A 27,997-nucleotide genomic window follows, 5' to 3' on the forward strand; every position below is an offset into this window, starting at 1 on the left:
GATCACGTGGCCCGCACCTCCCCGGCGCGCGCCCGCCCGCCCGCTCGCCCCCGGCCCCGGCTCCTCCTCCTCCTCTTCTCGCCATTGCAGTTGGACTCAGCAGCCCGGTGCGCACCGCGTGGCTTTTGGGGGGAGACCCCGGCGGGCTGTGGCAGGAGGGCGGTGGCGGCGGTTGCGGTCGGGGAAGGGAACGCCGACAAGGTAAGCGTCAATGTGGCGGCGGCGGGGCCCATTCCCGCCTCTGCCCCTCCCCCCGCCAGTCCTCCCACTCAGCGCGGGCCGGGCTGAGGGGGCGCGGTGACAGGGCCTCAGGCGCCCCGCGCTCCCCGCCTACGCCCGGTTCCCTCGCCCCAGCGCTTGTCTCATTCCTCCCTCGCCAGTCTCGCTCCCGCGCTCGGCCGTTACTCTCCCCCATTGTGCCGAGGAAACAAAATGGCGGCGGCGGCGGCGAGGGCCCGGTGCGCGCGCATCCGCCCCCCCTCGCGGCCCCTCGGCCGGCGGCGGCGCCTCGCGCGGGGGGTGCGCGCGCACCGGGCCCCCCGCCGCCGAGTCCCCCGGGCCCGGCTTTGTCTGTTGCGGCGCCCCGCGCGCACGCGCGCACGTGCCGGGAGCACACACCCCCCTTGGCCGGTAGCATCCTGGCTGGCGCGGCAGGGGCGACCCCCCTCCTTGTTCCTTTTTAGTCTTTGTCCCAGTCCCTTCCCGGGTTCCAGGAGAGTCCCAGGTTCCCGAGGCGGGAAATGTCGCCGCCTTTGTCCTTACATGGCGTGGAGACGCGGACCTCCTCCCAGAAACCCCGTTCCCACGCTGATTGCCTAGGAGGCCTTTGTCGGTGCATGGGGTTCCCAAATCTGTAGTCAGCCAGGCCTCCCCAGATCAGGACCCGTTCTTGGCGGAGGGTTTAAGCTTTCCCTTTCTTTAGTTCAGGTGTTTCACTGATGATGAATTTTCTCCAGATTGCTTAGGATTTGCATCCTCCCTCAAAATGGTGATCTGGTGCGATATTTGGGTATGCTGAAACTTGCAAGATTGTGACCCAAACATGAGAGCCTAAAACGACTTTCTACATTATTTTCTCACGTAGTTGAGGGACTGAATTAAAGTTCTGCCCCAGTTAATACTGCGCCTGGATGAATTATCTGGGACGTACAGTGATCAGCATGCTCTCCCCCAATTCAGAACTTGCGGGGAGATAAGCCATCTCTTCTCAGTATTTCCAAAATTGATTGACCCGTTGCTTGGGATTCTGCTCAGGGGACATGAAGGGTGAGTAAGGGAGTGCCCATTTCCCTGAGAAGCCTTCCTTTTCAGTACTTAGGTGTTTCAGTGGTCTGAATCTTTTTCCCGATTGCTTAGGATTCTCTCCTCTTTAAAGTGAGTGGCCTGGTGGCAGATTTGGGTTCCACAGGAAAACCTAAGGTGCCACCCAGAGTTGGGACTCAAATTTAGGGCTGCAGACTTTTTTTTTTCCTCAGAGAGTCGTGGTTGGGAATCTCCGCCGATTGCTCACATTGCTGCCACTATGCTTTGTGTGTGGTCTTGTGGGATGTAGGTAACAGCAGCCAGTGAGGCTGTGAATGAAGTGTGGGAACCAGAAACTCAATAACAGCTGGAAAAGAGAAAAACAGGCCCGGGGGTACTGGCAGGTGCTACTGTCCCTATTCCTGGGGTCTTTCCCCCTGAGCTGTCTGTTGGCCATGTGAGCAGTTCCTGAACCCTGGGATTTGTGAATGGAATCTCTGCAGGCCCTAGTGTTTGGAGTTGATTGGAGGCTGGCAGATACCGCCAGGCTTGGCCTTGCCAGCACTGAGTGCGGGTGTATCAGAGTTTCCCTACTCTCGTAGAATTTGGGCAAGCCTGGGAATCACACTCTTTCTGGAGTGGAGTGGTACCTAATCGCTTGCACTTTTTATTTTTTCCTGATTGAACTTGTCTAGTGCCTTTAGGCAAAAATTCCTTTCTTTAACTTCTTTTAGTATATTTTAGAGGCTTTTTGTTTGTTTCTGTTTTTTGAGGTCCATATTACAGAGAGTGAGGAATCTAAGGCTGTTTCTTCCTTTTCTGAAATTCTTCCTGTCAAAAACCTACATTGTCAAGAGCGGGTGCTAATATTTGGATGTCATTGGCGCTCATTTTCATGCTCCCCTGCTTAAGGTCTCCAGGTAGGAACAGGTGGAGTCAGTGATGAGGAAAGAGCTTTCTGTAAGTCTTTAAGCCTCTTCTGTTTGAGTAAGCAGTAGGCTTGTCCGTAGCAAGATGTGGGGCTTGGAAATGACTTTCTGAAAAAGGCTTTATAAGTTTTCTGTGGGGGCTTGGTTGGATGTCTGCCTTCGGCTCAGGGCGTGATTTTGGGTCTCTGCTGGGTGGGGAACCTGGTTCTCCCTCTCCCTCCACTGCCCCTGCTTGTGCTCTCTTGCTTGTGTGTTTTCTCTCTCTCTCTCTCTCTCAAATAAATAAATAAATCTTTAAAAAAGGAAAAAAGTTTTCTTTGGGCTGGATCAACTCCCTCTTATTTACCTCTCTCATTCTTCTCCCCAGTTCCTCCTGATTTCACCTTTTATGACTCAGAGGAATAATTCCCTTACCCAAGGAACTTGGGTTTATACCTCCTTGGATTTGCCCTCCTTTTACATTTTGTCAGTAAGTTGATGAACTTTGTGCAGTTTCGAACTGTAAATGTCACTTATCTGGTATTAAATGCATGTGTGTCTCCCAGAGGGATGACATTTTATCTGAATATTGCTTTGATTGAACCTTCATGGGAGTTAGGATTTTTTTTTTTTTAATTTTAAGATTTTATTTACTTATTTGACAGAGAGATCACAAGTAGGCAGAGAGGGGAAAGCAGGCTCCCTGCTCAGCAGGGCTTGATCCCACCTGGGATCATGACCTGAGCTGAAGGCAGAGGCTCTAACCCACTGAGCCACCCAGGAGCTCCGGGAGTTAGGATTTTCCAGGCTATGCGTATTGGGTGCTTTTTATCTTAGCCAAGTCCTGGGAGAAAAAAATTTGATTTCTGTTTCCAGCGAAGGGGTTTGAAACTAAAGGCAGATAGTGGTTTGACAGGAGTCTACACACAGTGAAGCAGGTTAGGGGCCCTGAAGGGATGAGATTCCTTCAGATTCCTGCTGCAGCACTTGACAGTTCCATCTGAAGTGACCAGCTTCCCTCTCTGCTCTGTTATTTAGGGTAAGCGGGTGCTGACTTCTTGTGGCGCTAGCAGCATTACAGAAACAATATTGAAAGCGGGGTGGACAGGTGTTTGTTAGGGAGCCTTTTCAGTGTACCGACTTGTAAAAATTGTTTCTTGCCATTTTATGCTCTATTAAATGCCTGTGATATTTCCCCAAGGTTGCACTTTATAGGCGATCCCATTATAAATTGTGATTGGAAATTTAGAAGTGACTTTTTTTTTTTTTTTAAGATTTTTATTTATTTATTTGACAGAGAGAGATCACAAGTAGACGGAGAGGCAGGCAGAGAGAGAGAGAGGGAAGTAGGCTCCCTGCTGAGCAGAGAGCCCAATGTGGGACTCGATCCCAGGACCCTGAGATCATGACCTGAGCCGAAGGCAGCGGCTTAACCCACTGAGCCACCCAGGCGCCCTAGAAGTGACTTTTAACGTCACGTATTTTCACATGTCTCAAGAAAGCAATGTCTAGTTGAAATTTAAGTTTTTTTCTTATTAAGTGTTCACGGAATGAAGAAATTGAAAATGTAGCTGCTAGTTTTAACAAGAAAATGAGTTTGTTGTCCACAGGCCATTTTCTTGTGAGCCATATGGGATCATTGAGGATCATTTAGTCACAAAACGGAGCATGCATCCTTTTATGAGAGTATGTAAATTTGTCCCAAATTATTATTATTATTACTATTTAAGATTTTACTTATTTATTTGATAGAGATCACAAGTAGGTAGAGAGAGGGAGAAGCAGGCTCCCGGCTAAGCAGAGAGCCCGATGTGGGGCTCCATCCCAGGACCCTGGGATCATGACCTGAGCTGAAGGCAGAGGCTTTAACCCACTGAGCTACCCAGGCACCCCCCCAAATTATTTTTATAATCTTAGGTGATTAGTGAGGAGTGATGCTCTTTCCAATTTGAGATCTATTGTGATTTTCCTTGAACGTCCCAAACAGCCATCCTTCTTGCTGTTTTCATTAGGACTGTGGTTCAAGCTCAGTCTTAATGGGATAATCGTCCAGGCCACTTGGTTCTCCGTTGCTTCCTTTGGACTCCTTTTCTTACTTGACTGAGTCTATGTGTGTTTAAAGAATAAAATGTGGCAAGTTAGGTTGGCTTCTTCTTGGTACATTTAGATTTTTTGCTAGTTAATAATCCTTGGTATGTACTCATAATTCAGAAAAGCAGTCCAAATGTTAACAATGTGGAAATAACCAGCCCAGCCCCATTGCTCGTAGCAGCCCTTAATAAGCATTTGTCCTGTGGGTGACCTGTGCAGAATGTCTGCAGGAAGGAATAAAGGCTGCCCGGTGAGGGCTCACCAGTGACCAGAGCAGATGCGTGAGCTGACAGGAGTGGGGAGAAGGTGAACCGAGTTGATTTTGATGAGGTTAACTTGAATTCGTTTTAAAATCTCGGCTCTGGAGAAACTCTTGGCAGTTTCTTGGAAAACCATATAGGCAACTACCACGTGACCCAGCAAGTTCACTCTTGGGCATTTATCCCAAAGAAATGAATGTTTATGTTCACATAAAAATGTATACACAAATGTTCATAGTAACTTTATTCTTGATAGCCAGAAGCGGGAAGCCATGCCCTTCAGTGGGTAAATGGTTAAACAGTGGTGCCTCCATACTCTGGAATGCTACTCACCAACCAAAAGCAGCAAGCTGTTGATAACAAAACTTGGATGAGTCTTGAGGCAGTTATGTTGCATGAAACAAGCCAGTGCTGAAAGGTTGCATGCTCCGCAATTCCACATACATAACATTCTTGCAGTGCCAAAGTCATAGGAATGGTGAATGGATTAGTGGTTTTTAGGGTTAGGCAGATGGGGTGTGTGGAAGGGGAGTGTGGCCAGTCACTTGCAACAGGAAGGATCCTTGTGGGGCTGGCAGTGGCCTGTGTCTGACTGTATCCATGTCTGTTGTGGTTGTGATACTATACTATGTAGTTTGCAAGATGTTACCATTGCAGGGTGCGAGAGTGGGGGTGGTTACAGAGGACACTTGATCTCTGTTATTTCTTACATCTGCATGTGAAGCTACAGTTACTTCAAAATAAAAAAGTTTTATTTAAAAGAGGGTGGCCCTTGGAAGAGGGAGGGGGTAACTGTGCTGTGGGCATTAATGAAGGCACATGATGTACTGAGCACGGGGCGTTAATGCGCAACTGGTGAGTCACTGGAACTAGCAGTCCAGTATAAGTTAATTTAAATAAAATAGAATTTTGTAAAAACCCAAAAGTGCCGCCCTCACCCACTAAAATAATTCGTGTTTGTGAATTCGCACGTATACGTCACATCCGTTGAGGAATGGTCTTATTTTCTTTGCAGTGGTGGGGGGGGGGTGCTTTGGGGGAAGTGAACAGATTGCATGCCAAGCTAAAAATCTGGAGCACCTGGGTGGCTCAGGTGATTAAGCATCTGACCCTTGATCTCTGTTCAGGTCTTGATCTCAGGGTGATGAGTTCAAGTCCTGCGTTGGGCTCCACGCTGGGTGTAGAGTCTACTTAAAAAAATCCAACAGGAAGGGTTGCCCAGTGTGGAGGGTGTCACCCTCCCCAGCCAGGTGTGGAAGAGTTCCTAAACTTACTTACTTCATCCCCTTGGCTCTTGAAGAGAATGTTGGAAAGGAGGTTTGGCAATTCCCACTTGGAGTCATGGTACACACTTTACTGTCAGGTCCTCTCACAGGCAGACTTGAAAAACATTTCTGTGGGTTCGTCCAAGAGTCGTTGAAATTCCTCCTTTAATATATTGCATTTGCGGTTTTATGGTCAATGAAGCATCTTTCCATAAAGTCACCTTTTATCCTTACTATTTGCAACTCTTATCTTAGCTAGCGTTTGACCCATGTTTGACCCAGCTCTGAATAGGTAATTTGCTGGAAGGTCCCATAGGTGCTAGGTTGGAGAGCCCCGGCAGGCACAAACCTGGGGCTTCTGTCTCCCAAGATCCATGAATGCTCTACAGTACCAGTGGCCCTAGAGTCTGGGGTCTCACCAGTGGAGTTCCAGAAACCTTTTGAGGGGAAAAAAATCTGTATTTGTCAACTTTTTATTTAGTCAAGAAAAATATCTTTGTAATTAATTAGTGTACCTTGTGTCCATGTCTTCTTGAGGAAAAAAGACATGCTTTTTAAAATTGAAAATATTTGTGAAAATCTTTATTCCTAACTTTATATCTCCTTGTGGATCAGTAAAAATACCGTTGCAGACAGATTTGGGAATCACTGTACTAGGTGTTAGATCTGTGCTGGATTTTAAAATCTCTCAGTGGCATTCATAACCAGATTTTAGATAGGTGTCTTTTGACTGAAATGTTTTGTTAAACTTTCGTGTGTCCTCGATGGTGTCAGTCTGTGGAGGTTTGTAACGTCACTAAAGAGGGGCACGTGTCTAGTACTTCACCTCACACGCCAGGACAGGACAGCTCCAGAGATGGGGCAGTTGGACGTGGAGTTTGGATCCTCGCACATGTCAGAGCCTAATTCTTCAGTCTCTTAGAGGAGCGTCTGTTTCAAGACAGTTCCCCAGAGTCTCTGGAATAGCGGTAGTAACTCGGGGAAATACACTGGCAGAGGAGGTATCCGCTCTGGAAGATAGGCGGGGCCATACCTGTGAGGGTGTTGCCACTACACCTGTCCATTCATTCTATAAACGGTTGTTGATCCATGCAGCTGACGTGGGCGTGTTTCTTTTTCCAACAGCAAATGCCACATATGTCACATTCTAATTAGCAAGAGGTCAGAGAGGTGGTCATCACACTGCAAGAGAAAGGTTTTGTGGTTTAAACTTCCTTAACTCTGCATGCTGTGAGTGGCTGGATTCGAGAAGAAAGAAACCTGATCCCTGTTAGAACATCCCCAGCTATACAAACTTCACGTTTAAAACCCCGGTTCTTCACTCTCCAGCCATTCCTTGCCTTGGCTTCTTTTCATAGAAGCTGGGCTGGTAAAAATTGGGCTTCCTTATGCCCCATTTTTGAATCATAAAGGTGGTTGCAGGAGCGGCTTCTGTTTAAAGTTTGATTGGCAGGAGCCAGTGGAGTGTTGCTTATGGGTAGGTGGGTGTTGGGGGCTTCCCGCCAACAGTGTTCTTCGCTAAAAATCTTGGAAAGGAGGTTTCTGCTTGCCCAGAAGACCCCTATGTCTGTTAATGAGTTGGATGCCCTGGTATTCAAGACCAGAGCAGCTGGCTTCTGAAAAAGCCGGCTGGGATGACAGATCCAGGTTCATAGAGACAACGGAGACCAGATTTGCTGGCCTGCAAAGGAGCATTGTCTCCAGTTTTTAGCGTTTGTTTTAGCTCATATAATTCTGTGCCCCTGAGTCAGGAGGCATCACCCCCAAGGCCTGGTCTAAAGGAGGAGGGCTCCGGGGCTGAATGTTCCACAGGTGGGGGCCAGGTGTGATGGTCACGGCCAGTGGGTCTCTTCAGAGGTTCCTTCTGGGGCCTGCCGCTCGGAGCAGAGGAAGATCGGGGCTGCAGCAACCTCAGCAAAGGTGCACCCACGTTCCAGTTTTAATGGTGAAGGCGGCAGATGGAGGCCTCCATGCAGGATGGCAGGTGCATTTGGGAGCGTGTGTATGTCTGTGAGGTACTTTTGATGGGCTCATTTCCTTTGACACAATCTTTTTTTTTTTTTTTTTTTAAGATTTTATTTATTTGCCTGAAAGAGAGAGAACGATTGCCTGTGCCCATAAGCAGGGGGAGTGGCAGGCAGAGGGAGAGGGAGAAGCAGACTCCCTAGTGAGCAGGGAGCTTGATGTGGGGCTCAAGCCTAGGACCCTGGGATCATGACCTGAGCTGAAGGCAGACGCTTAACCCACTGAGCCACCCAGGCGTCCTGTGACACAGTATCTTTTTACCCATTGGTAGAAGAGTGATCTTCTACTCCCGGTTTCTCTTTGTCGGATGGCGTTCGTTCTGAGTTGTGATGCCCACCTCAGCTGTGGGCGGGCTTCAGTCCCTCTTCACCATTTTCAGAGTAGGGAGCTGGGATGGACCTCTCCCGTGGTGGCAAGTTAGGTTCTGGGGGTTTTATTAAGTATTATTACAGACTCGAGCTTTTATGTACATTTTTGGTGCGGAATCAGTTTTGATTATATATTTATAATGTTTTAGGATGAAAATTTTCAAATATACACCGAAGGTGACAGAGTTTTAAAGTGAGCAGCTGCCTGTGGGTATAGCCTAGGTTCTGCCGTGGACATTTGGCTCCGGTTTTATCTCCTACATGTCTCCGTCTCTTCTGGCCGTTGTTCAGTTCACTGTTGTTCACGTAAGCATCTACTGGATGCCTCTGGCATATAGTCCACTTTATCCTTATGTGCCTTTCAGAGTGGCCGAAAATTGCGGTTTCTATCTAAGTATTAACTAGAGTCCAGTATTTAGTTATAGTTGGGTTTTTTTGGTTTGTTTTGTTTTGTTTTAAATAATGCACACATGTTCAGTATACCGTTTAATTTTGACCACTGCGTACACTCCATCCCTACCAAGATGTAGACCGTGACCATCACTCTGAAAGTGCCCTTCCCAGGTGTCCCTGCCGCCACCTGTCCGGGGCAGCTGCTGAGCAGTTTGGCTCTTCTGGAACTTCATACATATGGCAGTATTTTATGTTTGTTTCTTTCTTTTTTAAAGATTTTATTTATTTATTTGACAGACAAAGATCACAAATAGACAGAGAGGCAGGCAGAGAGAACAGGAAGCAGGCTCCCTGCTGAGCAGAGCGCCCCACGCGGGGCTCGATCTCAAGACCCTGAGATCATGACCCGAGCCAAAGGCAGAGGCTTAACCCACTGAGCCACCCAGGAGTGCCGCATTTTATGTTTCTTTCTTTTTTTTTTTTTTCTTTTGTATTCCGTTGCTCCAAATGTAGCTGATGGGAGCCTTTACAAGTCAACTCCTTGTCCTTTGGACTTGTGTTAATGTCCAAGCACTTCCTTGATTTTTAAAAATTTATTTATTTATTTATTTATTTATTTATTTGACACTGAGAGGGAACACAAGGAGGGGGAGTGGGAGAGGGAGAAGCAGGTCTCCCACCAAGCGGGGAGCCTGATGTGGGGCTTGATCCCAGAAGCCTGGGATCATGACCTGAGCTGAAGGCAGGCGCTAAAAGATTGAGCCACCCTGGAGCCCTGCTTCCTTGCTTTCTGATGTGCAAATGACCATCCTCCCACAGTTCCCGGGTGAGGTGCTGAATCAGCCATCTCTCTGGGGAGCTCCTTTTAGAAAGTTAGACAATATCAGGTCTGTAAAACCTGGAATGAAAAACTCTTAGCCTTCTGAAGCCTTGGTTTAAGTTCTGTTGTTTTTAAAGTCTCTGCATTTGATGTTCGTGGCGGCGGCAGAGTGTAGCACGGGGAGCTGGTAAGTTTGCGGTGAGGTGTTGGCTCCTGGCACCTTGTTGGGCTCGGAAGGCAGGAGTTTCTTTTCTACATTGTGCCAGCCAGCCAGGTCCACAGGGGCAAGGCCCTTGTCTGACGTGTCTGTCACTGTCCTGGAAGCCAACCCTGGGGCTTTGTGTGGAGAAAGTACGTGCTAAATACGTGTTGAGTAAATCAGCACGGTTGGAGCATCAGCCTTCACTACTCAGAGGGATGCGGTCCAGGCGTCGACGTGGCCAGGAGTGGGGGCCGTCTGGCATGGCCGTGTCTCCAGTGGGCTGTGATTTCTCGGAGTCTGCTTCTCGGTTGAGATTCTGGGTATCTGAGTGTTGGTTGAATTTTTGAATGACCTGCCGTGGCTGCGCTTTTATTAGGAGTACTTAAGTCCGTTCTGCAATTAAAGAAAAAACCGGAATGGCAGTTTTCAGCCATCACAAGTGAATCCCAACATACCCGTCTCCCAGCTTCAGCGGCGGTCAGCACTGCACCGTCCCGTTTTATCTCCATCCCCATCTCCACCGCCTGCCTCCCTGGGGTGTTGTAGAGCAGAATCCAGGAATGTACTTGCAATGGTAATTTATCTTAAATACTGCCTAACAGGTAAAGCATTCTTTTTGAACACAGCCTTGATATCCATGTTCCCAAGTGAAGGAATGGGAACTTTTTCATACGGGATGCACTTTGTGTGTCAGTCACTGCTTAGCCTCCCAGGGCAACCTGGCAAATGGAGATCTCGTTGGTAGAAGAAGTTGGTGCCGTTGTGAAGGGTCCATGGGGTTTGTGCTGCTTGCTTTCTGTGGGTTGACTTGTTTAGTTTTCAATCCTCCTGCAAAGGTAGAGGGGCCGTATCTGTGTCACAGGTGTAGAAGGAACAAGGAAACTTGAGGGCCACATGGCTGGTGGCTGGACAGGCAAGCCTAGATGTGTGCGGAAGCTCCCGTTTGGTGACGGAGCGGAGCCCAGAGATTCACTCCTCTCCCCAGCCCTCCCACAGCATAGCCTTTGATCCCCGCTTGTCTGTAGCCCCATCTAATTCCACCTTTCGACTTTATAGTTCCACTTTGAAATCTGCAGATTTGCAGTTAGGTTGTTAGGTAGTCCGGAAGCATTGTGGGAAATTCTTGTTTTGGTCCATCACGTCCAGGTTTGTCCTTGAAATGTGTGCCTTTCCAAGTGGGGCCTGCTGCCCTGGCTGGTGACTGACCAAGACTGAAGGAGCTGGCTGTTGTGTGGTTGGATGGGATGCGCGCATTCTTCTGTTGTGTGTTACTCTGATGGATATTGTTGTTGTTGTTTACTCATTTGGAAGATCTCATTGTGGACCAGACTGTTTGCACAGAGTGGGAATTGAGTAGGTTGTAGTCAGCCTGTTATTTAGAGCCCAAGATGGTAATTACAGCTGTGCTTGTCCTGAGGCTTCTGTCGAGCACTTGCGTTCTCTCGGCCTCTCCAACACGGAACGCACAGGTGTGGCCATGTGGAGCCACGGTCAAGTCCACCTGATGTTGCAGAAGGTTCTTGCCTTTCCAGTACAGAAACTAGCTTTCTGTCTTCTGCTTTCCTTCCGTCTTTTTCATTACCTTCAAAGACCAGAGCTTCTTCCCTCTCTTTTCCTTCTTCAAGCACCAAGAGTTTGCTGAACATTTATTGGAGGCTCATGGGTTTTTGATTTTTTTTTGTCTATATTTGTAAAAACTGGCATATTTTACATTAAAAAAAGATGAAAGGAGATGAAATAGAAATTTACTGGATGTGGGTGGGAAGTCGGTCTGTTTTCATTTTTACGGGATTTTATAATTAGTTGTTTGTACCTCAGCTTAGCAGTGACTACTTGGAATAAAAATGTGTCCTGGGTTAACAGGGCCTCTTCCTGTGGCTGCACCACTGTCCTTCATCCTGTTCAGTGTCTGGCTGCTAAAATTCATCCATCTATGAAATATTTGAAACTAAAAAGATTTTCTGATCTTATAGATAGTTGAAGTATTGATAACACCAAGGAAATCTGTCACAATTTGAAAAGATAAGCAAACATTTGATTTCCAGACACTACAGAAAAAAGAAGTAAAGATGGTAAGTTTTTTTTAATCATACTTCTTTATTCATGATATTCAGAGATGTGGCATTTCCCCAAGGCATTTGATTCTCCTATTTTTTCATTAGACTTTTTGAATTACAAAATACTACTACATCGTGTCAGAGCTCACACACGTACAGATACAGACACACATAACAAATGTTTCAGGTTAGGTTGAGTGTGGCCCCTCTCAGCTGCCTCCGGAATGAACAGCTGTTCCATCTGGTTGTCCTGCTTCTCAGCCTACTCTGACACAAGTGATAAGGCAGAATTCGGAGTTGGGCAGCCTGAAAGATACCCGGAGGGGGGCTTGGTGTCTGTGCGCGTTTTAAACTGAGTGTTCACATTTCCAGCGTCCAATGCGAATTTTTGTGAATGACGATCGCCATGTGATGGCAAAGCATTCTTCTGTTTATCCGACCCAAGAGGAACTGGAGGCGGTCCAGAACATGGTGTCGCACACAGAGAGGGCACTCAAGGCCGTGTCCGACTGGATAGACGAACAGGAGAAAGGCAGCAGCGAGCATGCGGAGTCTGAGAATGTGGACGTGCCCGCGGAGGAGGAGGCCAAAGAAGGGGCTGGGTACGTGTGTGGTTTCGGGAGGGCGGGGAGCCTTCCGAGAGATTGGCCAGCATCGGAGTGAGCATCTCCTTTTCTAAGAAACTCCAGCCTTTCCAGGGACTCTGGGTTCTGGCTGCGTGGACTCCCTCACTGAGCATGCATTGTGTGTCCCTCAGGGAGCAGAAGACGGAGCACATGACCAGAACCCTGCGCGGCGTGATGCGCGTGGGCCTCGTGGCAAAGGGCCTGCTGCTCAAGGGGGACTTGGATTTAGAGCTGGTGCTGCTCTGTAAGGAGAAGCCCACCACCGCCCTCCTGGACAAGGTGGCTGACAACCTGGCCATCCAGCTCGCTGTGAGTGTGACTGCCTCCTCAGGGTGCTGTCGGGTCATGCTTGTCAAGGACAACGGGACAGAAGAGAGGCCCACTTGTGCTGTGCATCGGGAGGCGCGCTGCAAAGCCCCCCTTGCACGTGCTTGCGCACGCCTGACCCAGAGGTGATGGCAGGACGCCGCGGGGCTGCTGAGGTTCTGGGACGGCGCCTGGCTGACCTCCATGGGCCCAGGCGCTGTCAGCCAGGAAAGATTCGGTGCCTACTGTGTGCTGGGCCATACCGGACTGGAGCCTTAAGTCCGCGCTCCATCCAGTGGGGTGGATGGGCGAGTATGCGGAGGGTTGGGTAGAAGGTACAATGATTAACTCTTCCTCCCTGATCCCAAACTGGACACAAGAGCTTTTTAAAAACCAGCTTATGTGTTTCATTACCAAAGTGTTGCATAAATAATACCCTCAACATTTCTTGTGCATTTACTATTTACTATACCAGACTCTGGGCCAGGCATGCTATTGGTGTTCTTACGTATGTGTATTTATTTATGTGTGTTTATAAGTTTCCTCCTCGTAATGATCCTTTAAGATAGGATTTTGTTGTCTGAGTATTTCAGGAGATGTCACTGGGGTGCGAGGAGCTGCGTAGTTGATCCCAGGACCCCTGGTTGTGGGTCCGGGGGTTTCAGGACCTCCACGCATCACCACCGTGTGCTGCCCCCTTGGGGACACATTCACCCTTGGTTCAGCAACAGGATTAGCAGGAGGATAACAAAACCAACCAACACCACCAAGAAGTGGAATTCCTTAGGGAAAGACACTGTTCATTTTTAAATGTAAACATAGACTTTTTTTTTTTTTTTTTTTTTTTTTTTTCCCATGTGCCTGATAACTTGGGATTTGGTATAGAGGTCAGAATTGAGTGTGGAGCTAATGCAGTATAGTAGGTACTTCTGGAGAGCCAGGTTTCAGGTTGATGAAGCCCTAACTTTTCTGTTTTGGTGGTCATTTTTATGTTAATTTTAATCCATGCCTATAAAAAGTATATTTGTTGATGAAAATTACGCTGTTGTAAATGTTTCCAAAGGAAAGACCTCTTTTCTCTTTTGTAAAGTCTTTCAAGAAAGATACGAATAGAGTGTATTTTTATTGATTCAGATTAGAGGTTTTTGACTGGGGCGATTTTTGCCCTCACAGAGGACGTTTGGCAAGTTGGAGACAGTTTTGGTCGTCACGGCAGGGGGAGTGGGGTGCTGCTGATCTCCGCTGGGTGGGGGCCAGAGGTGGCTGCTCAGTGTCCGCAGGGCAGAGGCTGTCCCCGTAGCCCAGGAGGTCCCTGGTGCTGAGGCGGAGAAAAACCCCAGGTTCTTCAGTCTGCTTTGTCCTCTCCTCAACGTGATAGTGCCTTTATGTTTCCCCTCACAAAAACCAATATAGTTTGAATTTTCTTGATTAAGGCACATAAGCTGGTATAAAGGAGAAAGTAGAAGCCAGGTGAACATTGTTTTATAGACCCACACATTAGCAGCAAGTACGTGCTTTTCTGTGTATGCATCCTGTGACACAAATCACTTATTACACCGTGTCTTTCCACACTGATGGCTGCCCCCCCGCCCCCAGCAGTGGGTTCCTCTGTGCTGGGGGTTGTGTTTGCACGCGGTGTCGGTGTAAGCCTCCTGCAGCCTGGTGGTGTAGGTCTTGTCACGAATTCCATTTTACACATTAGAAACCAGTATCTCAATGAGATGAAGTGACTTGCCCAGAGTTACACAACTCCCACGCGACACAATGAGGATTCACACCCTCGTCTCCTTCTCCCAGACCCTGAGGTGTTGCATTGTGAAGCTCCCCGTGAAAAATGACTTCTCTGCGTAGTTAGAGACCTCGGCTCTGGAGTACCCAGAAAATGGCCAGAGACCTGGTGGGCAGGAGGGAGGTCCCGATCCCCTAGATGAAGGCACCGCTGTCCCACAGAAGCTGTGTACCCAAGAAGCTGCCACGTGTGCTGGGGTAACCTGCAAGGCAGAGCTGTTGATGGCCTGCCTTGGGGAGGAAGTGTGTTTGAAAGTTGCGTTTTCTTTTGTAGGCGGTCACAGAAGACAAGTACGAAATACTCCAGTCTGTTGATGATGCTGCAATTGTGATAAAAAACACAAAAGAGCCTCCATTGTCCCTGACCATCCATCTGACATCTCCCGTTGTCAGAGAAGAAATGGAGAAAGTATTAGCTGGAGGTAGGGAGGCTGAGAAAGGCCAGCAGGACTGTGGAAAGTTGGTGTGCCCTCACCAGGCAAACGTGCTATTCAGTTTTAGACTGCTTTGCTAAAAGGCTGTTGGTGTAGCTTTGACCACCTGTACTCTGAGACCCCGTCTCCCGTGCAGTTTCAGCACTTGGGAGTTTGACACAACAGTTGCACTAAAAGTGAGTAGCACTTTTCTTAGAGGATTGCACCGTTTTTTTGTTTTTATCTGAATCCTTGAGTGTTCTCATCAGTGTTAACTTGGTTTTTCTGTTGAGCGTTCTCTGGCCTTGGAAAAGTGTGTCCCTGGTGATTTTATATGGCTTGTAAATTCTGGAAGACAACCAGATGGTTTCTGCATGAACATCACGTTGGAGTCGTGCAGACAGCTTGTGCCGCAGCAGAACCGAGGGCCGCCTCGCTCGTCCGCTTCCAGGGGCCGCTTTAATCAGCTGCTGGGATTGGAATGCGAAGAGCTGCTACAGAGTTTTGGATAAAGTTGTAAACAGTCGTGTGATTTGCAAAACCAAAAATCTCAGAGGCTCATAACGCTTTCGTAATTCAGAGGCCACCAAGGGCCCCTCTGGTGTCTCTTCTGCGTGCAAACTGTTTTTAATCCGAGCTCTCGCAGCGCAGAGCGGAGGTCGCAGGCCTTATCCAAACCCCTGACACGCGGGGGGGCGGCGGTGACGCGCCCCAGTTCTGCTGCAGCAGAGGCTCACACCTTGCGCCCTTGTTGCTATTCTTTGATTACCTTTGGTTCTCATACCTGATTCCAATTATCGATTTAGGGACGCTGGACCTTTGACCAACAGGACTCTCTCTGTCAAGGGCTGGGGCTAGGGCAGTCCCGCCTGGTGGGCGGAGGTGGTCCCCTTTGCTGCAGATGCCTCAGGGGATGGCCGTTGTGGGAAGCAGAGAGGGAGTTCATTTCCACTCCCCCCACCTATTATGGTGTTTTTGTTTTTGTTTTTGGGGGGTTTTTGCTTTGTTTTTATTTTTTGGGTTTTTTTTTGTTTTTTGTTTTTTGGTTTTTTTTGGTTTTGTTTTTTTGGGGGGGATTTTTGCTATTGAAATTTTTAGCATAGCTAATTTATTGGGAGCTCATGGGGAGGAAGCAAGGTAATTGTCTATTAGAAGATAGGATCCACCTATCTGTCCCCTTCCCCTCCATGGGATTATTCCTTTTAGAGTAACTTCCCACTTCTGTTTTTGTTTTTGTTTTTGTTTTTTTTTGGAGGGGCCTCCGATTTTTATGATCTCCTCAGGGCAGAGTTAAATGCACTCTAGCTTCTCCTTCCCTGGTCTAGGGTGGAGATGATTTGAGATTCTGGGAGCCTCAGCTGCCCTTTAGGAAGCTGCCACATCCCCTTTCCACCTGACAGAAACCCCTTGGTCAAACTGTACCTTGTCTTCTTATTCCATCCATGAATAGAAACGCTATCAGTCAACGATCCCCCGGACGTTCTGGACAGGCAGAAATGCCTTGCTGCCTTGGCGTCCCTCCGACACGCCAAGTGGTTCCAGGTTTGCATTTTGTTCTTCTATTTGTCTTTTGGTAGAGAATTCCTAAGTTTTAACTTGGCTAACTTTCACCATAAAGTTTCGGTAACATTGAAGACCGCCGTGCCGAACTTAGCACCTGCTGGCGTGCAGTTGCTAACGGAGCGCGCTTAGAAAAATTTGATGTCCCCAAAGGAGGCTTGTGACTGAGTAGGTGGGCTGCTGCTGCTTTGTGCCAAGAGTAACATTGTTCTTGTCCACCCGGTGAAACCGCTGCTGACCACACACTTGATGGTCTTGACCATTCCCCGTTTACCCTTGACAAAGTAGCACCCTGAGACTTGTGTTTTTCATGTTTGCCTTGTATTTAAGGGAGGTTTCCTTGGTGTAAAGAGCCTGTGCTTTGTTCTCTAGGCCAGAGCCAACGGGCTGAAGTCGTGTGTCATTGTCATCCGGGTCCTGAGGGACCTGTGTACCCGCGTGCCCACCTGGGGTCCCCTCAGAGGATGGGTAAGGCACCTTATAGCTGTGGCCACTTGGGGTTTGTGTGTATAGAGACTTCTCCCGTATCCCAGGAATATGTTACAGTAACCGGGCTGGAGTGGCCCTCTAGGCCGTGGCCACTGCATCCCTTATTAGCCATTTATTGAGAACTACTTTGTGCCACACCTCGGGCGAGGGGTAAGAGCTAGACCAGGATGTCCATCCCCACCCCCCACTGCCCGCCATAGAGGACACGTAGCTCAGCCTAGGGAAGGGCGCTGGCCAGGCAGCACATTTACTGTGAAGAAGCATTTTTAAAGCTTCTCGTGGATGGGGGCCAGCAGAGTGGGGCCCATAGGCCAGTTCTGGCCAGCTGCCTGTCTGTCAACAGCCCATAGTTAAGATCGGTTTTTGTATTTTGAAGTAGCTGTGTAATAAATGTATAAGTATCTAGGTAACAGTTTCTTCTTTGCCTCTTGGCTCACACAGTCTGACAGATTCAGTGTTCATCCTTTTAAGGAAAAGTCACCAAGCCGGGCTCTAGTTGTCCTGACTTTGGTTCATCCTTAGCTTGTGATCTTGAGGGCTTTGACCGCCCTCCCCCAACTTGTGAAATTGGAAGGCTTAGACACCCCTTCCACCACCACCCCCAAAAACACATACCCAGTGATAGCTCCTCAGCGTCGGCCGATCGCTTCCTGGACAGTGGCGCTAACTGTCCCTCTTGCCTTTCAGCCCCTTGAGCTTCTCTGTGAGAAATCCATCGGCACAGCCAACAGACCAATGGGTGCCGGCGAGGCCCTGCGGAGAGTGCTGGAGTGCCTGGCGTCGGGGATCGTGATGCCAGGTTGGGGCCTTGTGCTTTGCAGGTTGCAGGGAAAGGACAGGGATTGAGGCCCCGAGGCCACTTCCTGGCGGTTCCCCTGACCGGGTTAGGGCAGCAGCAGCCCCGTGTCCCCCTAGGGCCGAAGCATGCGACTCCCCTCTTGCACCATCATATCCAGCCCTGTGCCGGCTCCGCAGCTGTGACTCAGGGCGGATCCGGGGCGGTGGTGACCCACTCCCACGCGAGCTCCTTGCTCTGAGACACGTGAATTATTTCTGTCACGGGCTGGACGCCGAGTGGGTCACCGAGCTCAGCGTGTTTTCCAGAGCTGGGTGTGGATGGGGCGTGGGGGGTAACGCACCTGGTCCCCTCAGCCAGCACAACTCTTCCGAGATGCTAAAAGATAATCCTCTGCATATCTTCCTTGTTTCCTGCCTTCAGATGGTTCTGGCATTTATGACCCTTGTGAAAAAGAAGCCACTGATGCTATTGGGCATCTAGACAGACAGCAACGGGAAGATATCACACAGAGTGCGCAGGTATAGTCATCGCCATTGCCAACGTGAGCCCTTACCCAGTCTGTAATCACTGGCTTCCAGTTCCGTTACTGGGTATTCTCAGGGTAGCCACTGGACTTGTAGGCTCAGGTTGGGGACCGAAGGAGAAGGGATTATGCCTGATACAGGGCGCCCCAATCTGGGCTGCTTCTTTCCCTTGGCGCCACGCGTGGTTGTCTCCTGTTCCTTCAGCCTGCTCGAGTGCTATTTTTGGACACCGAGTTCAGCGGGGAGATGTATTTACTGTGTGCACTGCTCCAGGGTCCTTCCCTTGCAGGCCCACCACGTGGCTCCGTGTGGCAACCAGTCCCCAGGTTGGGGTCTCCTGTATTCCTCTTGAGGGGGGTGGTCACAGGCAGGCCTTCCCCCACAGCAAGGTTGGGCCCTGGCAGTCAGGCCCTCCTCTGGCTGTTGGGGGACCCCTTGCTGTTGTGAGGGAGACCGTTAGCAATCCCCTCAGCTCCCACCCCCTCCAGAAGGCATTAGCGAGCACACACACCTTGGTGGGGAGCACAGGGCGGCTGAGTCAGGTCCTCTTCCCCTTCTCCAGCATGCTCTGCGACTTGCTGCGTTTGGCCAGCTCCATAAAGTTCTGGGTATGGACCCTCTGCCTTCTAAGATGCCCAAGAAACCAAAGAATGAAAACCCAGTGGACTACACAGGTAAGCTCACCATGGGGGCCTGGCCCCAGCCTGCTGGCGTTGGCGTGATCTGCTGGCAGGAGCACGGGAGGGAGTCTCAGCCTTCTCTGTTGTGATCTCTTCCTTCAGTTCAAATCCCCCCCAGCACCACCTATGCCATTACGCCCATGAAACGCCCGATGGAAGAAGATGGGGAGGAGAAGTCTCCTAGCAAAAAGAAGAAGAAGATTCAGAAGAAAGGTACTGGTGTTTGTTTCTAGTCCGTAGCGTGTCTTCAGGCTCAATTAAGAGTCCCAGAGTGGTGAGATGCTTGCTTTTTGCCTTAGTTTTCTCAGGCAGGATATGGCAGCTGTCTTTGACTGACTATAGTGTGGGTCTAGAACGCAAGTGGGGTGGACGTGCTGGGAGTAGCGCGGGTGAGGCTTTGGCCAGGGCAGGCTTCCAGGCCGCCGTGCCGTGCCGTGCCATGCCGTGCCGCAGGAGTGGGTTTGGGGTGATTCCTCCCTCCAGCCGGGGAGCGCCAGCTGATGGTCTGGAACCCTGTTGGTGTTCTGTCTCTGCAGAGGAGAAGGCAGAGCCTCCCCAAGCTATGAACGCACTCATGAGACTCAACCAGCTGAAGCCGGGATTGCAGTATAAGCTGGTTTCCCAGACCGGTCCGGTCCACGCTCCCATCTTTACCATGTCTGTGGAGGTGGATGGCAACTCATTTGAGGCCTCTGGGCCGTCCAAGAAGACTGCCAAGCTGCACGTGGCCGTTAAGGTAAACATGGGCGGGGGTCAAGCACCGCGTGCTTGTTCACCGTGCAGCAAAGTGCTTCTGCATCAGAGCTCCTGTCGAGCAGTCCTGGGCAATAGAAACCCTCAGCATGGACAACACCGGGCTTAGGGAGGGTGTGTGAACACGGAGATGAGTAGTTTTTAAATGTCTTCCAAGTCACAAGTGGAAGGATCGCTTCATCATTGTGGTTGACAGGCAGAGAGTCCCTGAATGTAGCTTGGCATCAGGGATTTGGGGGGTGGGGGGCAGCCTCCGATTGCTGGTTCGGGATCCGGGGGATGGGGCGAGGTCTGCGTAGATGACCCTGGTGCTTGAGTCCCCATCCCTAACTGGGGAGTCTCGTGGGTGTCCCTCCGGCAGGTGTTACAGGACATGGGCCTGCCTACCGGCGCGGAAGGCAGAGACTCTAGCAAGGGGGAGGACTCCGCTGAAGAGACGGAAGCAAAGCCGGCTGTGGTGGCCCCTCCGCCTGTGGTGGAAGCTGCTTCGACCCCCAGTACTGCCTTCCCCTCCGATCCCACCGCCGAGGTGAGCACGTGGTGGGGGCCAGCATGCCCGACGGGATGCCGAGGGCAGCTCTGTGTCCTGTGAACCAGCGTGGTTGCTGGTTCTCATTACTTCCCCCGCAATGGTAGCTTTCAGTACAGGGGCCTGCCCAGGGAGCCGGGGGTGAGCCTTTGAGCTGCCACCACGAGGGCCCCTGCTGATGCTCACCCAGCCCCCGGGGCTGCAGTGGGATGGTGCTCAGCCGAAGTCAGGCCATTCCCCAGAGATAGGGTGCTGGTGGAGGCGGTCCCATTGCTGGATGCCCTCCAATGACTTCTGAAGGCTGGGAGGTGAGGGAAGTGAGGGACAGCAGGGAAGATGGAGTGGAGGGCCTCTGTCATGTCTGGGGGCAGCTGCCCTCCTCCACCTGCTGGAAAGCCCTTAGCTGAGTTTTTTGGTTTTCTTTTCTGTTTTCCCTGAGAACGTAAAACAGCAGGGGCCGATCCTGACCAAGCATGGCAAGAACCCTGTTATGGAACTTAACGAAAAGAGGCGTGGCCTCAAGTATGAGCTCATCTCCGAGACTGGGGGCAGCCACGACAAGCGCTTTGTCATGGAGGTGAGCAGCCAGCTCCCCAGGAGTTAACTCCTGCCCCGGGGGGAAGCACGGGGCCACCCTGACATGCGTCTGTTCTTCCCAGGTCGAGGTGGATGGACAGAAATTTCAGGGCGCTGGCTCGAACAAAAAGGTGGCAAAAGCATATGCCGCTCTTGCCGCACTAGAAAAGCTGTTCCCTGATGCTCCTCTCGCCCTGGAGGCCAACAAGAAGAAGAGAACCCCTGTGCCCGTCAGGGGGGGACCGAAATTTGCTGCTAAGGTAAGCGGTTGGCCTCGCCATCTCTGGCCTTAGCCCGAGTTCTCCTGTGGTCGGAGTGCGAGGTGAATGCCGCTCGTCTCTGTTCTCTCCCCGCAGCCACATAACCCTGGGTTTGGCATGGGAGGCCCCATGCACAATGAAGTGCCCCCGCCCCCAAACCTTCGAGGGCGGGGAAGAGGAGGGAACATCCGAGGTCGAGGTCGAGGGAGAGGATTTGGTGGCGCCAACCATGGAGGCTACATGAACGCTGGTGAGGACCCTGGCCTTGTGTCGTCCCCGTGGACCCCACTGGCTCCCTGGAGCACGTGGGGCCCCTGGGTTCGGGCCGAGACGGTGGGAGAGGCAGGGGCAGGGCAGACTTAATCTGCCACCCCCCGTGACCCTGTGTGTTCCTTTCCAGGCGCTGGGTATGGCAGCTACGGGTATGGAGGCAACTCGGCGACAGCAGGCTACAGTAAGTGTGTGTTTCTCTTTGTCTGAGGTTGGGGAGAAGCTACAGCTCAGCTCCCGCGCCTGAGTTAGGAGAGGGCGGCCCACCCGCAGCAGCCTCCCCGAGGTTGAGGAGTGGCCCACAGCTTTTCTCAGTAATTAGAGCAGACGGTCCTCCGGCCCTGTGCTGCAGAAGTGTAATTTGTGCTTTAAATGTTGACACACGTATTTGTGTGCCTTGAAATTTCCTTAAGAGTCAGAATTTTAAATTTCTCTGCTTTAAGCCATGTGAAGCACCAGTCCTGTGATGATGCTTTTCCTGACAGTGCACAGCTCTTGTCTTGAGAAGGAGCCTTCATTGGGGGGTTACAGGAGCAGAGAAATCTAAAACATGAATTTCAAATGTGGCGCTCTGTGCCATTTTTCAAAAGAATTCTAATTTTTTTTCTCTGCTCTGTCTCCCCCTTTTGTAGGTGACTTTTTCACAGACTGCTACGGCTATCATGATTTTGGGTCTTCCTAGAGCATCTAAAAGTATTGCACACAAAATCAACTTTTTACTCCAATTTTCTCGAACTCCAAAACCCAAAGTGTCCGTGCTGTGCCCCTGTGCTTCACTGGGTTTCTCAACCGTGGCTTGTCACCGCAGCTTGTCTGAAACTCTTAGCCTGCAGAATTTAAGACAATGGCAGTTTTTATCGTGATTTGCCTTTGAACTTGGTCATATTGAAGTTCACAATAAGTGGAAAGCAATTTTCAGAGAACGCATTTTTGTGCAGAATTGCACAGAATTCTAGAGTCAGCGTTGGTCAGCATCAAGGCAAAAGCCCACCTTTGCTTTTTATGGAAAGCATTACTTTATTTAAGAGACAGATAATGATGCATTTTAATCTACCTTTGTCTTAATTTACAGCAGGTTTTGTATGAATTTTTAACCTTTTAACAAATTCCCACATCTGGTTGATGCCTTTGACAGTAATGAAAACGATTTTATCACATCTGAATCCAGAGCAACTGTTTTTTGTTTTTTGTTTTTTTTTTTCCTTCCTTTTTTTAAATAAGCTTGTAAAACGTTGGGAACATTGGGAATTGTACATTGTGCTAAGTTAACCTCTCCCGCCTTTTGTAAATGCTCTGGTGGGTTCTTGTTTGGGGGTGTGGTATTTTGTGGCTGGTTTAGTTAGAGGTGAACTCTCAAAGGTATCAAAACTGTGCTTCCATTATTAGTGCAGGAAACAGACAGGCTTTAAGGGAGAGAGAACGTGGAATTTTGCAAGTCCTAGTCACAGCTGCAAATGCATGGGATTCTAGAGTTTATTTGTTGTAGTGGGGCTTTAAAATAATTAAGCAGAAAGACTTAATACGTAGCCCAATTCTCCAGTGAGGAGCCGGCCTCACAGGGTCCGTGCTGCTGGGTGTGCAGCTATGATAGATTCCAGAAGGCCTGGAATCTTCTGCCCTCTCACCTTAGGGTGCAGGCTGGGGTTTCTAACTTTTCCCAGTGGCAGGCCCTTCTGGAAAGAGCACAGTTGGGCTCTGGTCAGCAGCAGTCCTGTGCCGGCAAAGCCTGTCTTTGCGTTGACTTGCAAGATTTTGCGTTTCTTCAGGCAAAAAATGGTCAAAACGGTTACAATATAATTTGTTCCCAGAGGTTTGAAACATTCAGTGAAACTTTTTAAAACTTTGCATGATGTATTTTTTTTTTTAGAACGTTATTGTTTGAGAATAATGTCTTTTTATACCAGGAAATAGTTATCCTGAAATGACGTTGAAAACTTCTCCTTCCCTTTATTTTTTTTTAATCAATACATGTTAAAGTAACAAGTCCTCAGTACTTGGCGTCTTCATTCATTCCTGTGCTTGAGGAGGGGCTCTGAGGTGCTCAGTTCAGGCCGTGGGGCGGTTGAGGTGGCGGGGTTCTGAGAGGGGGTCTGAGGCGGACCTCCTGTCCTCCAGCCCCCTTGCCAGGCCTTCGCATGTGTGCGCTCTCGCATTGTGGACCGTGTCTCTCTCCTTGGTGTTTTGGCTTTGTGATGGGGGCGGGTGGAGGGGTGGAGGAGGCCGCCTGAAGCGAGTAAACTGATGTCACAGATCAGTTTTATCCAAATTACTGTTCCAGCAGCCCAAGACCTGGCAGTGTGGGGTGCACATCTCCCACTGGTGGGAGGCAATCGATGACTCCCAAATTCACGGTGCCCAAAAGGCGGGGGAACCCTTGGTGCTAAACATGGGAAGGAAGGACAGGCTGTGTGGGAGGGTCCCCTCCCCCTTCTGCCCACCCTGGGCACAGTAGGGTAGCTCCGGGCTGTCTGTAGACAAGAGGCGGCACCAACCAGCAAAGGTGTGCCCACAGGTCCCCCTACCTGCTTCAGGAGCCAGGAGCCCCACTGCCCGCGTGTGAGTGCTGGGGATTGCTCTGCTGGGCTTGAGAGCCCTCATGTGGCCGGGCCTCCCCTTCCTCCCACCTTGGCTTAGCTGACCCATCCCCCATCGGCCCACCTGAGTGTCTGGTGGGGGCAGGGTGTGGACATACCTGTTCTCGTGGGATGGGATCGACACGTAGGGCCAGAGGGAGGGTCTTGCTGTGACATTCTCAGTTTTGGGGTCTGAGAATGTGGCGGCCTCCCTGCACGCTTGTCAGTTCACGCTCGGTCCGCCTGCCCCTGGCAGCTGTGCTGGGAACAGAGGGGCCCTTGGGGCGCCGCCTGCGGCTGTAGCTGGAGGCCTGGCCTGGATGGTCCGCCCCCAGCTTCTTGGCCGGCCTCCTTTCCCGCCCTGAGAATCACTCCTTAAGTCCTGTGTATGCGCAGGTCACACCGGGGGGATGCCCCAGGTCACTTGACCGACTCTCCGTTTACTCCCCCAAGAGCCATGTCAGACCGGCTGTTCATCTAGGAATTTCACCGGTTTCCGGGGCCTTGTCGGAGAGCAACTCTTGGGGTTCCCGCAGGCCTGTGACGGCAGAGCCTCTTCCCAGCACAGCAGGGGGGATGGTGGGGGTGGCCAGCTGCTTCTCTGGGGCTTTGCTTTCCCTGTCACCGTTGGGGACATTTGGGTAACAGTCGGCTAGTCTTGAATGTCATCTCGCGCTCAGAGCTCATCTCATTGTAATGTTGACATCCGCTGCGAAAGCTGCTGTGGGCGCGCTGTCCTGCCGCTGCTTGGCAAGGATCCATTGTTGTCATCAGCTGCTGGGGGAGTGGCGCTGAAGGCTGGACCCATCCAGACCGGGCTGCTTGAAGGACTGGAGCCACAGCTCCTCGCTCTCCTGCCTCTGTCCCTCGGCCCCGGCCCGGGCCACGGGCTTGTGGGTCAGCCTTCAGGACCCACAGCTGCCACCCTCCCTGTCTCCCCCCGCAACCTGTGTCCCCCACCCTCCGCCTGACCTGCTGCCTTCCTGTTTAGGTCAGTTCTACAGCAACGGAGGGCATTCGGGGAATGCCGGTGGTGGCGGCGGCGGGGGCGGTGGTGGCTCCTCCGGCTACGGCTCCTACTACCAAGGCGACAACTACAACTCACCAGTGCCCCCGAAACACGCTGGGAAGAAGCAGCCCCATGGGGGCCAGCAGAAGCCCTCCTACGGCTCGGGCTACCAGTCCCACCAAGGCCAGCAGCAGTCCTACAGCCAGGGCCAGTACGGCAACTATGGCCCCCCACAGGGCAAGCAGAAGGGCTATAACCATGGACAAGGCAACTACTCCTCCTACTCGAACTCCTACAGCTCCCCCGGGGGCGGGGGCGGATCAGACTACAGCTACGAGAGCAAATTCAGTGAGTTGGCTTCCAGGGCCCCGAGGCCTGGCCAGGGGCCATCCCGTGGAGTGGCGGAAGCCCAGCCGTTGCCCTGACCTTTTGCTGAGGGACTGGAAGGAAGCCGGGCGGGCTTTAGGAAAATCCTGGAGGCAGAGTTCCCCGGGCCCAGATCCTTGCCGTTCCCTTCCTGTCGCTTTCTCTGAAGGCGGGACTAGCAGAGACCCCTGTGCCAAGGAAGCCTTTGGGTTGAGGCTGGGGCACAAGGGTGGGGTTCGAGTCTGGGCCAGCTGCTGTGAGGGGACCTCTAGGGATGGGCTCTGGAGACAGCATTGCCTCTGGCCCTCAAGGAGCTGGAGTCACTTTTCTGCTCTGCCTGGGCCTCTGCCTCCTGCACGCCCCCGGCAGTTTGCAGCTGAGCTGGTGGCCGAGCTAGGAAGGCGCAGGTGTGCGCTTGTCTTCTGTGATGGGACACTGGTTCGCAGGCGGGCCAGGGACTTTAAAGAAGCCGTGCTCTCTTTGTGGGGGCCAAGGGACACTGAGTGCCTGGTGACAGCTGGGTGGGAGGAAAGGGAGCTGTTTTGTGGTTCCTGACTTGCTGGGAAGCTTGGGTTGGAGGAGAAAGTGGGAAGGCAGGATGCACCTGGGCCTCCAGGCTTGGTGAGCAGGCTGACCCAGGGCACGATGGCCTTGCAGGGCAACAGCTGGCCCTTGGCAGTTCTCAGTCCAACTGGTGTGTGCCAGATTGAAGCAGACAGGAGAGGGAGATTTGTAAAGGCCTGTGGTTTTAACCTAGGGCCTGCCACTTCCAGGGCCATAGTATGAGAATCCTGGACCACCCCCCAGCTGTGCCTTTGCCAAGGCCCCTTAACCACATTATCTTCTCTCCCCCAGACTACAGTGGTAGTGGAGGCCGGAGCGGCGGGAACAGCTACGGCTCAGGCGGGTCGTCCTACAACCCAGGGTCACACGGGGGCTACGGCGGCGGTTCTGGGGGCGGCTCCTCATACCAAGGCAAACAAGGTGGGCCTGGATCAGCAGGTGGTGCAGTGTGGGGGCGGAAGGGGGAGGTCCGTTGATGAGGGGCACCGCCTGGCGAGGGCAGGTGGGTAGCGTAGGCAGGGCTTCTGTGTGGGGGAACAGGAAGGGAGACGTGGGCACACAGGTTTAGACATACCTCCCCCTTCTTGGCTTTTTAGAAGCCAGATGTCCAGATGCTGCCCTGGTCTTAGGGAAAATGTCCTGTATGGAAAAATGCTGGCAACATTGAGGCCCAGACAGTCTGCTGTGTGGTCTCTGGTTTGGGGGCCTCAGGCCCAGCCTTGGGCTTGGGTGGCCCCCAGAGACTCCTCCCACTGCCGCGGTCTGTACAGGACAGATCCCCACTGCTTACGAACCAGGTCTGGTGGTCGCCTCACAGGGTGTTGGTGACTGCTAGCCCCGATGACCCAGGAAAGGCACAGAGCGAGAGGCCGTGCCCATATTGCTTCCTGCTGTGTTCTCACCCATGGACACGATGTGGACACAACACGGCTCGGGTGCTGGCCGTGGTCCTGAGCTCTGCTCACAGGGAGGGCCCCGTGCCCCTCACCTCTAACCCACCCCTCTCTTCCCCAGGAGGCTACTCGTCACAATCAAACTACAACTCCCCGGGGTCCGGCCAGAATTACAGCGGCCCTCCCAGCTCCTACCAGTCCTCACAGGGCGGCTACGGCAGAAACGCAGACCACAGCATGAACTACCAGTATAGATAAAGCCCCCCGAGGGGTGAAGATTTGTACCTTCTGCACTTACCCCTCGTTGTAAGATTCAGTTTTATGCATCACAGTTAACATGTCAGCTGGCCCCTCCAGGCCCCCTCCGCCCCAACCTGTCCACGTTGCCGTGTCGTGAGGTGCAGCTGGTCACCCCCGTGGCCCGTCCTGTGACCCATATTTAGCCGTGTTTGGGACTTCCGTGTCTTCAATGGTTTGTTAGTTGCCATCACAACTTTGTCCGAGTAGAGTTTTGAGTTCTTGCAGTTCCGTATCCCTCTGTCTATTTACGGTTGGTGTTCGTGTTAACTCAGTTTGTCTTTAAATAGCTACAGAAGGGATACATCATCTGTTAATGCTTTTGTGAAGTGAGTTAAACGAGCTTTCTGTATTTTAATGCTTTAGTGTTTCAGTTTTATAAGTGAAGATTTTATTTTAAAAACCAGTGGGAAAGAGTGGGGGTTTTTGTATGTCTGGATCGTTCAGACAGTACATCTGAATTAAGCTGAATGTAGACAAATAAAGAAAAAGAAAGTCTGTGCCTGTCGTAGGCCTGGGTGTCTGACCCACCAGCAGTGAAGGGCAGGTTCCTCCACTGTTCCCGGCACGGGAAGGCAGGGCGGGGGTAGCAGGGGCGTTCCCTGTCACCAAAAGGTCCAGCTCCAGGCCACTAGATGCCTGTAGTCCAAGGTTGGCTGGGGCCAGCGAGCCGGTTCCGTGGGACTTCGTATTCCTGGTGTCCCAGGGGGCTCCTGGTGGTGTGCAGAGTGGCTTACGAGCGGCCCACGCTGGTGTTCGGGGATGTGATCACACAATTCCGCATGCTTGCTTTTCTGCTCCGTGAATTCTGGTGTCGTTTTAAGTGCAGTTTCAAATCACCATGGAATGAAATGTCCTAGGTTTGGTATGTGTGACCTGACTGAAAAAGGCCGATTGAGTTTGGCTAAAGCACCCCAGGATCTGGGGAACCCAGCCATAGAACCTTCTACATCAGGATGGCGTGGTTCTGTGTCTCGGACAGCGGCGCCTTCCTCCCTGGTGCCGCCCCCGCCCAGAGGCTCAGAGTGCGCCTGAGTGGTTGGGGCTCTTTGTCGCGGCCCAGCCCCGTTCTAGCAGGTTTCCCTGGAGCG

At 51.4% G+C, this 27,997-nt stretch overlaps 1 protein-coding gene across 4 annotated transcripts; it reads left to right on the plus strand.

Annotated features, from left to right (window-relative positions):
* On the plus strand, window positions 1-27,406 carry ILF3 (interleukin enhancer binding factor 3). 4 transcript variants are annotated; one of them, XM_032884004.1, is made up of 20 exons: window positions 1-201; window positions 11,548-11,646; window positions 12,004-12,233; window positions 12,389-12,566; window positions 14,626-14,773; window positions 16,215-16,306; window positions 16,697-16,792; window positions 17,501-17,612; window positions 18,033-18,130; window positions 18,699-18,810; window positions 18,919-19,029; window positions 19,353-19,552; window positions 19,931-20,098; window positions 20,538-20,675; window positions 20,758-20,934; window positions 21,031-21,184; window positions 21,335-21,388; window positions 24,769-25,134; window positions 26,008-26,136; window positions 26,731-27,406. In XM_032884004.1, exons 2-20 carry the CDS (start codon window positions 11,644-11,646, stop codon window positions 26,865-26,867), a joined length of 2,703 nt encoding a protein of 900 aa, XP_032739895.1. In that variant the 5' UTR covers window positions 1-201; window positions 11,548-11,643; the 3' UTR covers window positions 26,868-27,406. The 4 variants fall into 4 exon arrangements, with proteins under 4 accessions (XP_032739895.1, XP_032739896.1, XP_032739897.1 ...); XM_032884005.1 differs by having other exon boundaries at window positions 2-201; window positions 20,550-20,675; XM_032884006.1 differs by lacking the exons at window positions 24,769-25,134; window positions 26,008-26,136; window positions 26,731-27,406 and adding an exon at window positions 21,837-23,194 and having other exon boundaries at window positions 3-201.
* Window positions 27,407-27,997: the final 591 nt, after the last annotated feature.

This window comes from Lontra canadensis, unplaced genomic scaffold, assembly GCF_010015895.1.
Source record: "Lontra canadensis isolate GAN:19392208 unplaced genomic scaffold, GSC_riverotter_1.0 scaffold88, whole genome shotgun sequence".
In the NCBI taxonomy this organism is placed as follows: domain Eukaryota; kingdom Metazoa; phylum Chordata; class Mammalia; order Carnivora; family Mustelidae; genus Lontra; species Lontra canadensis.